This window comes from Trichechus manatus, unplaced genomic scaffold (assembly GCF_000243295.1).
Source record: "Trichechus manatus latirostris isolate Lorelei unplaced genomic scaffold, TriManLat1.0 scaffold00229, whole genome shotgun sequence".
In the NCBI taxonomy this organism is placed as follows: domain Eukaryota; kingdom Metazoa; phylum Chordata; class Mammalia; order Sirenia; family Trichechidae; genus Trichechus; species Trichechus manatus.
In genome coordinates, this window is record NW_004444165.1 from 309,533 (window position 1) to 322,867 (window position 13,335).

Genomic DNA, 13,335 nt, shown 5'->3' on the forward strand with positions numbered 1-13,335 from the left:
AGTGTCTTAAGCCAATCTCTTTTGAGATATAAAAGAGAGAAGTGAGCAGAGACACATGGGAACCTCACACCACCAAGAAAGCAGTGCCGGGAGCAGAGCATGTCCCTTGGACCTGAGGTTACTGTGCTGAGAAGCTCCCAGACCAAAGAAAGATTGATGACATGGACTTTCCTCCAGATCCAACAGAGAAAGTGTTCCCCTGGAGCTGACGCCCTGAATTTGGACTTGGAGCCTACTGGACTGTGACAGAATAAACTTCTGTTTGTTAAAGCCATCCACTCATGGTATTTCTGTTAGAGAAGCACTAGATGACTAAGACAGTACCTAATAAACAAGCTTCCAAATACATAGAGCAAAATTTGATAGCACTAAAGGAAAATCCAGACAAATCCACAATCAGAGATAGGATTTTAACACCCCTCTCTCAGAAACTGATAGAACAAGTAGATAAAAAACTAATAAAGATGTGGAAGATGTGAACAACACTATCAACTAACATCTATAAACCTCTTCAACCAACAACAGCAAAATACACATTCTACTTAACTGCAGATGGAACAGTCACCAAGCTAAACCACATGCTGAGCATATATTTCTAAGGATTTAAATCATACAGCGTACATTCTCTGACCAAATAGAATTAAATTAAAAATCAGTAACAAAAAAATACTTAGAAAATTCCCAAATATTTGGGAAATTAAATAACACACTACTAAATAATCCATTGGTCAAAGAAGAAATCACAAGTTAGAAAATGTTTTGAGCCAAATAATAAGAAAACAAATGTAACAAAATTCATGAGATGCAGCGAAGGCCTTAGAGAGTATGAGCAGCTTTAAAAGCTTGTATCAGAAAAGAGAGATATAAAATCAATGATCTCTGTTTCCACCTGAAGAAGATAAAGAATTAAATGTATGTAGAGCAAGTTCATAATAAAAACAAGAGCAGAAATTAATAATAATAAAAAAACCCCAACAGAGAAAATTAACAAAGTAGAAAGTTGTTTTTTGGAAAATTAATAAAATCAATAAACTCTTTATACGACTGAGCAAGAAAAAAAGGGAGATATGAATTACCAATATTAAGAATGACAGAAGAGACATCATTATAGATGATAGACATTAAAAGGCTAATGAGGAGATATTATGAACTTAATGCCAACAAATGTGACAACTTAGATAAAATAGACAAACTCCTTGAAAAGCACAAATTACCAAAACTGATCCACAGAGAAACAGAAAACTTTAATAGCCTTATATCATTTAAAGAAGCTGAATTCATAATTAACAATCCCCATCCCCAAATACAGACCCAAATGGCTTCACTGGTATATTCTATCTAACATTTAAGGAAGAAATAATACCAATTCTACACAAATTCAAAAACACTTCCCAGCTAATTTTATGAGGCCACTAGAACACTGATCTAAAATCAGATGAGAACATTACAAGACAATTACAGACCAACAATCCTCATAAGCACAATAGCAAAAATGCTTAAAATTTTAACAAATCTAATCCAACAATGTATAAAAAGGTTAATACACCATGGTCAAGTAAGGTTTGGCCTGGGAGCATAAATGTTGGTTTAATATACCAAAATGAATAATGTAATTTATATGTGAATGATTATATAATAATTTTAATAGAAGCAGAAAAAGCATTCGACAAAATACAGCATTCACTTATGATGAAAACTCTCAGAAAATCAGGAATAGCAGGAGATTTCCTCAACCTGATAAATATGTGTATGAAAACCCTACAGTTAACATTATACTTAATGGAAAATGCAGAATTTAAGAACTGGAACAAGACAAGGATGTCCTCTTGCACCATTTCTATTTATCACCATACTGGTACTGAAGGCTCAAGACAGTGTAATAAAACAAAAAGAATAAAAGCCATAAAAACTGAAAAGAAATAAGCAAAATTTTGTTGTTGTTGTTGCAGAAGACATAATTTGATACAAAGAAAATCCTAAGAAATCTACAGAAAAATTCTTAGAAATAATAAACTTAACAATGTCATTAGATACCAAGTCAAGTATTTTCATTACTAGCAATGAATCATTCAAATATGAAATTAAAAATACCATTTAATAGCATCAAAAAATATAAAAAACTTAGGGATAAACTGAATGAAAGACGTTGTAAGATCTCTACACAGAAAATTGTAAAAGATTACTAAGAACAATTTAGAAAGGCATAAATAAATGAAAAATATATCTTGTTCATGAGTAGGAAGACAATGTTAAATATAAATCCAATATTAAGATGTCAATCATCCCCAAATGCAATCTAAATAAAATCTCAGCAGGAGTTTTTCTAACAAGTTAACTTTAAAGCTACAGTAATCAAGACACTGGGAAAGGATATAAAATAGATCAACGGAACAAAATAGAATCTAGAAATAGACCCAAATATACACAGATAATTTTAACCACTACTCTTCTCTAAAAGCCCTAGCACAAAGTTTACTTAAAATCTTTTTGACATTAGTAATGCTATAAATATTTTTTAAAAAATCTTAAAAAGCAAAGATGTCACTTTGATGACTAAGGTGCACTTGACCCAAGCTATGGTATTTTCAGTCGCCTCACATGCGTGTGAAAACTGGACAATTAAAAAGGAAGATTAAAGAAGAACTGATGCATTCAAATTGTGGTGTTGGCAAAGAATACTGAATATACTGTGGACTGCAAGAAGAAAGAATAAAGCAGTCTTAGGTAAAGTACAGCCCAAGTGCTCCTTAGAAGTGAAGAAGGCAAGACTTCATCTTATGTGTTTTGGACATATTATCAGGTGAGACCAATAGCTCGAGAAGGACATTATGCTTGGTAGAGGGTTGGCGAAAAAGAGGGAAACCCTCAATGGGATAGACTGACACAGTGGCTGCAACAATGGGCTCAAACATAGCAATGACTGCAATGGTGATCCAGGGTTGAACAAAATTAAGGTTGCTTTGATTTGAAGCCAACTCAGCGGCACTTATCAATATGGCTATAAATGCAGAGTACTATGATACTTATTTGGTGCATTGTTCGTAGTGGGGGGAAAAAAAGAATATCCATCAATAAGTGAACGGTTAATGGTTGAATAAACTGTAGGACACCCATAGTATGGCATCTAAGGTACCATTAAAAAGAATAATTGTATCTATGCTAACTGACTTGGAAGTATTTCCATCGTGCAGTGTTACTGAGAATAGAAAGATGCAGAAGAGTGTATAGAATACGATTTCATTTTGGTAAAAACAATGACAGTTCCTGTAGTCCCCAACTCTATGTCTTTTGTGTGTGAATAAATATAGCACACATGAAAGGTATGAAAAAAAACCCCACCAAGTCATTAATGCTAATATCTTGGGAAGAGGCTTGGGGGACTAGAAGTTGGAGATTAAAAACAGAAAAGATCTGTTTGAAAAGAATTCCCACAATAAAAATATTATGTAAGAAATGCTGTGAACACATACACATACACAAACATATACATGTGCATGTATACACACATGGAGAAATGCATAAAAAGATGCTAACCAAAATTTTAATAGGTGTTGAAATACAAGGATTTTTACTTTCTTCCTTATTCTTTTTCTGTCTGCATTTTTGCTATTGGTACATACTATTTATGTAATCAGAACGAAAGGGGATTTTTATTTTAGGTTAAAAAAAAGATCAGAGACCCAGAAAATGTAGGTAAAGACATTATGAATTCTGCATAATGAACATATTTTAAAATTCAAACATTTTACATAAGAGATAATTAAATAGTGTAAGCAACACTTTTACCAACACAAATGAGCAAAATATCACATCTAAAAACAGACACAAAAACACAGAAACCCAGAAATTGAAACACACACACATACCTGGATGGTTCAGAAGAGTATCAAGTTCTTCTTTGGCCACAACCATTCTCAACCTATCGCTACTATCAATAACAAAAATAATGGCTTGTCCTTCTCTGTATAACATAAAAGGAAAAATTAAAGCTACACTTAAAAATTTTTCCATGTTTATCATCCTTCTGCATTTCTTAACCTGTGTGTTATCTCTTTATGTCCTATGTCCATTTAACATTAGAGGTTTTGGTGTTCTTTCTTATTAATTTATGTCAGTGACTAAGATATTAACCATTAGTTATATACCATGCAAAATAATCTCTTTTAATTTGGATGATAGTATGATAAAATTCATGACTTGCTACTCCATATTTTTAAAAAAACTACAAGAAATTTTTTTTGTCTAAAAAAATAGAACATATCAGAAAAATAATTCAAAAATAATCCTCTTACCCAGATATAATTATTAGCAATATTTTGTTATATGTCAATTCTGATACTTTTCTTTGTGCATTTACACGAGTATCCGTGTCTGTATTTAAAATGGAATTGTGCTGTTTCATATCCTGTTTCTGGCATTTATATGTATTTCCTTAATTTTTTTAGCAATGCAGTTTGAACATAATCAGACATTAAAGCTCTACACCAGTGTTTCTCAAACTTTTTACCATAACCCATAGTGAGACAGCAATGTGTTTATAGTGAGAAACAAATAACTTTATATTTGAGATGCTACACAAAAGTATATGTAAATGCATGTGAAATAAAAGTCTTCGGAAACAATACCTACTAATAGCTTTTATTTTATTCTAGTTGATTTTTTTAAAGATAATAGCCAGCAAATGAGTTGATTCAAGGATTTACTAATACATCACACCAGCATTTTTAAAATCACTGACTATTCTGCACCTTTCTTTTAATGGTTACAAAGGATTCCACTGCATGGATGTGCCATCAGATATTGTTAGCCTTTTAGGTTATTTTCAGTTCTTGTTATTAGGAATAATTGAGGTAAACATCTTTCTACACACATTTTTTTAAATTTCCTGATATTTTAAGATTTATTCCTCTGAGTAAAATTTCTAGGAATACATAAATTTTAGATAAACATCGACAAGTTGCTCTCCAGAAGTGTTGTACCACTCACTCCCACCAGCACTAATTTTCCCACTCCCTTGCCAATACTGGCTACTGTCATTCTTTTCATCTTTGACATTCTAATACATTATTTTGATTTTCATCTCATTAATTGCTAATGAGGCTCAGCATCTTTTATTTATTGGACAGTTGTACTTTTTTGTGTACTTATTTCAGTCATAAGTTAAGATTGTAATGTTCAATATCACTAGTATTCAAATATAAAAATAAAACAACTTTTTAGAATTGTTTTCTCCCATCATTTTTTAAAAATGACAATGTAGATTATCATAGTCATACATTACTAGTGGATATAGAAACTGGTACAATTGGAAATACATCTCAAGTGCTTTAAGAATGTTCGAACACTTTGAGCTAGTAATTTTATTTCTAGGAATTTATTCTAAGGAATTATAAGCTATGACAAAGATTTATATAAACCAAACCCACTGCATCGAGTTGATTCTGACTCATAGTGACCCTACAGGACAGAGTAGAATTGCCTCATAGGGTTTCCAAGGAGCAGCTGGTGGATTCAAACAGCCTGAGCCTTTTCTTTAGCAGCCTGAGCTCTTAACCAATGCACCAACAGGGCTCCAAGATTTATATAGTGATATATTAACTCAAGGTTGTCTATAATCTTCAAAAACTGAGAATAGCCTTTATGACCCAAATAGAGAAATGATTAAGCAAATTCTAGCACAGTATTATGAAAAAATATTAGGCAACCATTAGAGTTATATTCATTGTATGTTTTTCCTGATTTACCCATGTCATAGAAAGGTTAACTGAAAAAAATTAGGATGCAAAATTATACATAACACATAATTTAGGTGGCTCCTTTCTTCTTAATTATATAAAGTATATATTACACATTGCCAAAAAGAAACATACCGTAAAGATTAACAATGGTGAATTTATGAATAGTGAGACTTATGGGAAAATTTTTCTACATTCTTTGTTAGATTTTTCCAACTTTTAAAAAATGCACTCTTTATATTTTGTACTTTAATATTTTTAATAATATGCAAAAATTATACAATATTTAACATACACATACGTTAGAATGTGACCTTCTCTTATAATCCCACTATTCTAAAAACAAATGTTATTAATGGTTTGGTGCATAGTCCTCTAATTCTTTTCTTCTGTCTATACATACTAAAAATCCCCGGGTGGTGCAAATGATTAAGCGCACTACTATTAGCTGAAAGGTTGGTGATCTGAACCCATCCAGAAGCACCTCAGAAGACAAGCCTGGAGATCTGCTTCTGAAAGGTCACAGCCTTAAAAACCCTATGGAGCAGTTCTACTCTGCACACATGGAGTCGCAGAGTTGGAATCAATTTGGTGGCAACTAGCAACAACCGCAAAATATATACTAAGCACATATTCATATTAAAAATATGATTTTCCTTTATATAACTGAGATATGAAAAAAATGTCACTATAAATAATGTTAAATGCACATTCTTATCTGTATATCCTTACCCACTAGTCCTTGAAACAGGATACATTTCTAAAAGTAAAAACGCTGGCCAGATGGTATGAATATTTTTCATTTTAACAGATATTGATAAATTACCCTCAAAAAAATATAACATTCCCACTCATAAGAGTGGCTCATTTTGCCAACGGTAAACTTTATTAATCTTTTTAACCCTTTCCAGTAAAAAAGACAAAAATTCACTTGTTCTTTCATAATTGGAAAAATAACAGAGGCAGAGGAAATAATTTTACTATTGTAAACTTCTCAACAGTAACTGTATTTACCAATCTACTAATTTAACCACAATATTCCTGAATTCATCAATTTCTTCCAAAGAGATTCTGAAGAAAAAGGAGTTAAAATCAGAAAAAAGTTTCATTTTTCAAATACAAGTTTCTATGTGTATTTGTCCTCTGTAATTAAAACAAATGCATATTTTTAAAAGTAGCTTAAGCAAATACATTTTTTTAAAAAGTAATTGTTTAGGAAAACTAATTGGAAGAGGAATAAAAAAATCCCGTAATAAGAACAGGCTTTCTTAAAAATCTCACATTTCCCCAGTGAATTTAATACAGGACACCAAAAATACACCACTTTTCCTTTTCTAAACTGGCTTTCAAATCTGGAGTACTCTCCTTTTTCTCTGACCTATGAGGTCTTTTGGATTTCTATGATTTAAATAGGCTTTCAATCTATTAAAGTCCTCACTGAAAAGAAAGAATATCTGGAATAAATCTCCTTTGGTTCATTCATATCAGAAGAATGCAATGTCTGTTCCCATATTGTCACCAGGAAAGAGTTCATTAAAATCTAAATCTGATCTGGCAGTGATTACATGCATAATAACAAAAGGGAGTTTAGTAGTATTTTTAAGTTCAGACAACAAAAAGTGAGTTACACTGCTCTTGGATGAAGGAGTCCTAACAACATTAGAGGTTAATGAATTCATTTAACAACATATGCACACCTTAAGGAGGTTATCACACGTTTGGATCCTAGTACCTTGACAGTTGTTAATCTCTCTTCTAGAATCTGAACTAATTATTGAGTACTTGATTTGTACATGCTAGAAAATATCTTGTTTAGAATTGTTCAAAGAACAAATGGATTAACTTTTAGAGTTAGTACTGTTATTTTAACTATATTTACTCAATAAATATTTACTGAGCAATATGCTAAGTATCTTGCTAGAACTTGAAGAAGTAATCTGAATAAGAAATAATCCCTGCCCTTGAGGAGTTCACAATTCCATTAGGGAGATCATGATGGTACAGGACTTGAAGACGTAATAAGCATGATTACAGATATGTGAATGGACACAGTACTACGAGAGCAATGGGGACAAAATAACTGGGAGAAATAGTGAAACTTTAGAGAAGTAAATTTGAGCTGTTCTTAAAAGATGGCTGTATTAACCTTAAACTGGAGAGACGTTGGGTAGAAGAGTACTGAAAACAGAGAACAGCACATGCAAAGGCCCAAGGTCACGAAAGACCTGAAGTATCTGCAAAGCAATATGAAAAATGATTGCACTTCTTTAAGTGAGGAAATGAAAATTATATGAAAACTCAATATTAATGTGAATTAATGTAAATTGTATGAAAAAACATTACAACCAAGCCCATGCAATCATTTGGATTTCTAATCATTATTTATTAAAATAATAATAAACTATGACCATATTCAACCATTAAATAATACTAAAATATAATCACCTAGTTAACCAACATTCACGAATGTACTTACTTATAATAGTGTTCCCAGAGATTTCTGTATCTTCCTTGACCTGACATATCAAACACTGTAAAAGACAAACTACAAAGAGCAATCAAATTAATAAAATGACTAAATTATAAACTACTAATTTGAAGTGCAACTTTTACTTAAAATTTCAAAGTATTTTCAACAAATCACTCTTGATATACAATATTTCAGCTTATACCAACTCTCAAGTAGAAACTCCAAACTATGAATTTAGTGAATACAAATATGATTTTGTAATAAATAACATATAAAAAGATACTCTTTTTTTGCCTGTGAAGTTATCATAGTTTCTCTTTAAACCCTAAATTCTGAAAAATAATTCAGAGGTTGTTGCTGTTACTAGGTGCCGCCAAGTCGGTTCTGACTGGGACAACCCTATGTACAATGAACACTGCCTGGTCCTGCGCCATCCTCTCAATCGTTATACTTGAGCCCATTGTTACAGCCACTGTGCCAATCCATCTCGTTGAGGGTCTTTCTCTTTTTCACTGACCCTCCACTTTACCAAGCATGATGTCCTTCTCCTGGGACTAATCCCTCCTGATAACATGTCCGAAGTATGTGAGACAAAGTCTCGTCATCCTTGCTTCTAAGGAGCACTCTGGTTGTACTTCTTTTAAGACAGATTTGTTCGATCTTTCAGCAGTCCATGGTATATTCAATATTCTTCAGAGGTGGTGGTACAAATATGTTCATGACTATAGGCTTGTGAACAACAAATTATTTTTTCTAAGAATGAACATCCTAAGATCTAATAGTGTCATTTTTCACCCATGGTTTCTTTTCCCCCTCCTTAAATTATAATTTTTATTTTGAGAAAATTTTAAAAAATACAGAAAAGCACAAACAGCTAGGTAACAAACTCCAAGGTTCTCACCACCTAGAATTGACAATTATTAACATATAGTTACATTTCTTCAAAAAAAAATTTTTTTTAAAGATTCACCATCATTTAACATTTTTTCGGTATCAAATGATACATCCAATGAAGAAAACAAATAATCCTTGTCTTCATGGAGCTTACATTCTTCTGGGGGGAAACTGACAATAAAAACATTTTATATATACATTTTATATATGACTATATATTTCTACACACACTCATGAGTTGGAATCAACTTGATAGCAACTAACAACATGTATATGTGTATGTATGTGTGTGTGTATACAGAGAGAGAAAGAGAATTTTAAAATAAAATTCAAGCAGTTGCCCATAACTTCTTAATCGGCTATCAAGTTGATTCCGACTCACAGCGACCCCATGTGATAAGGCAGAACTGCCCCATACGGTTTTCTTGGCCATAATCTCTATGGAAGCAAATTGCCAGGTGTTTCTCCCATGGAGCCACTGAGTGACTTCTAAGTGCTAACCTTCTGGTTAGCAGCCAGAGGTTAACCGTGGCACCACCAGGCTCCTTAATCAAAGTATAAATAAAGTGAATTACCTGGATGATTTGAATTTTTCTATGCTGAATCCTATGGTTGGAACTATGTCTTGAGATTGAGCCTTAAAGAGAGAAGACAAGTTTGAAAATTTGCAATTAACAAAGATGAATTTTTCCTCAGGTTAAAGAAAAAAAAGCATCAAAATTTCCATTTCTAGAATCTGCCACTAAGGACATAACAAGATTAAACAAAATTATAATTTTCACAATAGGATCACTGTGTGTAAATTCTTTACAGAAGTTTTAGCTTTACTAATTGTGAATTTGCATAATGTGTATGTCTTAATTCACATTTTACAGTTTGCTGTTAATTACCCAGGATTTAGAGAAGTAGTTGAATAAGTCACCTTGAGTTCACATACAGGATTTTCTAATCTTTCAATACATAGTTATCGAGTTTTTATATGCTAAGGATTGTCCTCATGTGTAGATGGTGAAGGAGACAGACAAGGTCTCTGCTCTCATGAAGCTTATACCCTAGAGGAGGTAAAAAGCAACAAACAACTAACACATTTTTGGGTAGAGATTAAGTGCAACAAAAGGTGACTGGGATTGGGAAGCAGCAGGGCAGAAGGTGGTTGGTACCATGGCTTTGAAGAATGGTACTCAGGAAACGCTTCTCTGAGGAGGTGGCATCTGACCCAAGAGTAAATGACAAGAAGGGGAAAAACTATGAAAACATTTCAGCAAAGAACATTTCAGTCAGAGGAATCAGACAGTGCAAAGGCCCTGAGGCAAGAAGGTACTTAACACTCAGGAAAAGTAGAAGGCCTGTATGGCTAAAGTGCACTGAGTAAGGGAAAGATCAATATATAATGAGGTAAGAGAGATACAGCTTTGTAGGCCATAGGGAATTCTGTGTGGAGTAGAGACTAAAAAAGGGCAAGAGTTCAGCAGGAGAAAAAAAAATCCCCCTCTAGTTCATCTTGTTGCTTTTATGTGATAATAGGGGGTAGAGGGGAAATTGTTGCATCACAACATTATATTCACTATGGTAGTCTACTTCCAGAAATTTTAAACTCAAATGGAAAGAAAGAAGCCGAAAAGTCACTGGAGATTAGTCAACTTTATGGTAATGCACTAGTGAAAAGTCCCTCGTCCTCTTTCAGCCAGAGCTGCCCTGGTTGTGTCTTTTTAAGTTTGTTTATTCAGCTTTTCCTTCCAACTTATGAACTTCCCTAATACTCTTTCAAAAATACTTTTCCTTTTGTTTATGTTAGTAGAACTTGCTTCCTGCTAAGATTCCTGCCTAATACACTGGGGTTCCTTCATTCTACAACAAGCTTTGGAATAAAGAGCTTCCTAACTTTTTGTTGTCACCAAAAACTCCACTGTTTTGATTTTAAGTGTCTTATGTATTAATTATACAATAAAATCAACACATATTATTATTAGGAAAAACATACCAATAACAAAAAAAAAAAGTGATAAAGTTAAAAGGTTAAAGAAATCTCAGAAAATATAAGTCAAAATGGTAGCCTTGTCTTCACTGAATTGTACTTAGCATATTCCTCTAGCCTCTTCAGAATCACCTAGGCTCTTCATAAGCTGGTTTTGTTTCCAAAGAAGCTCCTTTAATTGGCTATTCTACTTGTAGGGATGAAATTCATCAACTTTTTTTTTCTTCTCCTTGCTTCTGAAGTTCTAGTTAAAGTCCATTAGAAAAAAGAAACTATAAATTAATCAAGACAGAACAAAGTATGTGAGCTCGTGCTCCCAGATTTAAGTTGGATCAATTTTCCTCTAAAGAACACCAAAAGCAAGTCTCCAATATTAATTTCGTTTGGTTTTATTCAGGAAGAAATACATTTGGTCATTCTCTAAAATGGGTAAGGAATGGTATAAAGCAAACAAGAAGTGTAGGAATTATTATTTAAGTGGAGTAGACCATCTGAGCCAGCCCAGAGATACAGCAACATCAGCAAGGATAGAACAAGATTTCAGAGACAGACTATTTAGAACAAGATTTCAGAAAGAGACCTTATTTGGTTATTTTCATTAAGTCTGCCAAAAATGATATCCTTGGTGCCATCAATACCTTATCTTGTTGGGTAAAATGTTACATTTTCTTCTTAAGGAGTGATATAAGTATCTTCTTGTACTCATCTAGGTCAGGAGACAGTCTCCAATGTAGTGTAGGCTTTTTAACCTGTTCTTTTCCTTACTGGGAAGGAATCTCTTCTCCCGTTTCCACGTAGAGGGGATACTATTCAAACGATACTCCTAGCTTTTCCATTGCCCTCCCTGCCCAATTTAGTTCTCTCCATGGAAAAAAAATTTATCTGACTGCTCAGTTTGTGAGATGGAGCTAAGCATGTTTGGCTCAGCCCCTCCCTTCCTCTTTTGAGAGCCAGCTGCTTATCGGAGCATGCATTCTCATCTGCTCTTAGCCACGCAGTGAGCCTGGACGAGCAGGCTCTTTCCCCAATGAGAAAAGCTTGAAATTTGGGGAAATTAATCTCAGTTCAAGAGAGTGTTATCAAGTGCTCTGACCAGATCTAAACCAAGCTCTCCAATACCAGCCTTTTCAAGAATAAAGCTGGTATTTTATATCTGTCTGACTTCAGTATGTATATCTCAGCTGATTCCCAACACAGCTGGGGAGCCCCCTAAAACACCTAAATTACCTTCCAAATCCATTTTCAGCTTCTTATCCGGCTGCCTCAAACTAACTCCCACCTGAAAATACACAGGCCATTAGTTGTTTCTGCACGGTAAACTCTCATCGATGTAGAAGGGAATAATGACAGGAAGAAAAAATGACATTTTTTGTAATTCCAAACCAATTTCTACCTGAACAGAAGTAAAACGGAAGCTGTCTCAAAAGAACTGGAGCACTAAGGTTTCTCAACACGCCACTACTTAAAGGCACTGAAGTTTACTTTTAACTACCATACATAAAAGCTTTGTTTTCTAATTTTCAGCCATTCAGTCATCAAAAATAAGACCTTCTTAATATTTGCCCTATCTGTATACCATCTGCATTATTTTTTTACTCAACATTTTTCATTAGCTGACTAACAGTTTTAACTCAAATAAGGGTGTTTACCAACTATGCAGAATGTTAGTTGCCTACTCAATATCCATTCCCCACTTCTTCCATACTTACAGGACCTGTACTTTTTTTTTTTTAATTGTACTTCAGTTGAAGGTTTACAGAACAAATAGTTTCTCACTAAACAGTAATCCACATATTGTTTTATGACATTGGTTAACAACCCCATGACATGCCAACCTTCTCCCTTCTCGACCTTTTGGTGAAAATATACATAGCCAAAGATACACCATTTCAAAAATTTCTACATGCACAGTTCAATGACATCGACTACGCTCTTCCAATTGTGCTGCTATTCTCACTTTAGACGAAAGTTTACAGAACAAAATAGTTTCTCATTTAACAGTTAGTATACATGTTGCCCTATGACAATGCTTAACAACGTCACTACCTATCCAAACTGTCCTTACTCAACCTTGGGTTCCCTATCATCAGCTTTCCTGTCCCCTTCTGCCTTCTAGCCCTCGTCCCTGGACTGCTGTGCCTCATTAGTCCCGTTTTGTTTTATGGGGCTGTCCAGTCCCTGAATGAACGGTGAACCTCGGAAGTGACTTCACCACTGAGCCAAAAGGGCGTCTGGGGGCCATACTCTCGGGGTTTCTCCAG

The 13,335-nt window shown here is 33.8% G+C and overlaps 1 protein-coding gene across 1 annotated transcript in view; it reads right to left on the reverse strand.

Moving 5' to 3' along the window:
* Positions 1–13,335, reverse strand: part of ARL6 (ADP ribosylation factor like GTPase 6) — a 33,791-nt gene that overhangs the window by 15,529 nt on the left and 4,927 nt on the right. The window contains exons 3-5 of the mRNA XM_004389014.3: positions 9,675–9,736; positions 8,212–8,280; positions 3,867–3,961 (exon numbers count right to left, since the gene is read on the reverse strand). Coding sequence (XP_004389071.1) covers positions 3,867–3,961; positions 8,212–8,280; positions 9,675–9,736 — 226 coding nt within the window. The remainder of the gene's footprint in view (positions 1–3,866; positions 3,962–8,211; positions 8,281–9,674; positions 9,737–13,335) is intronic.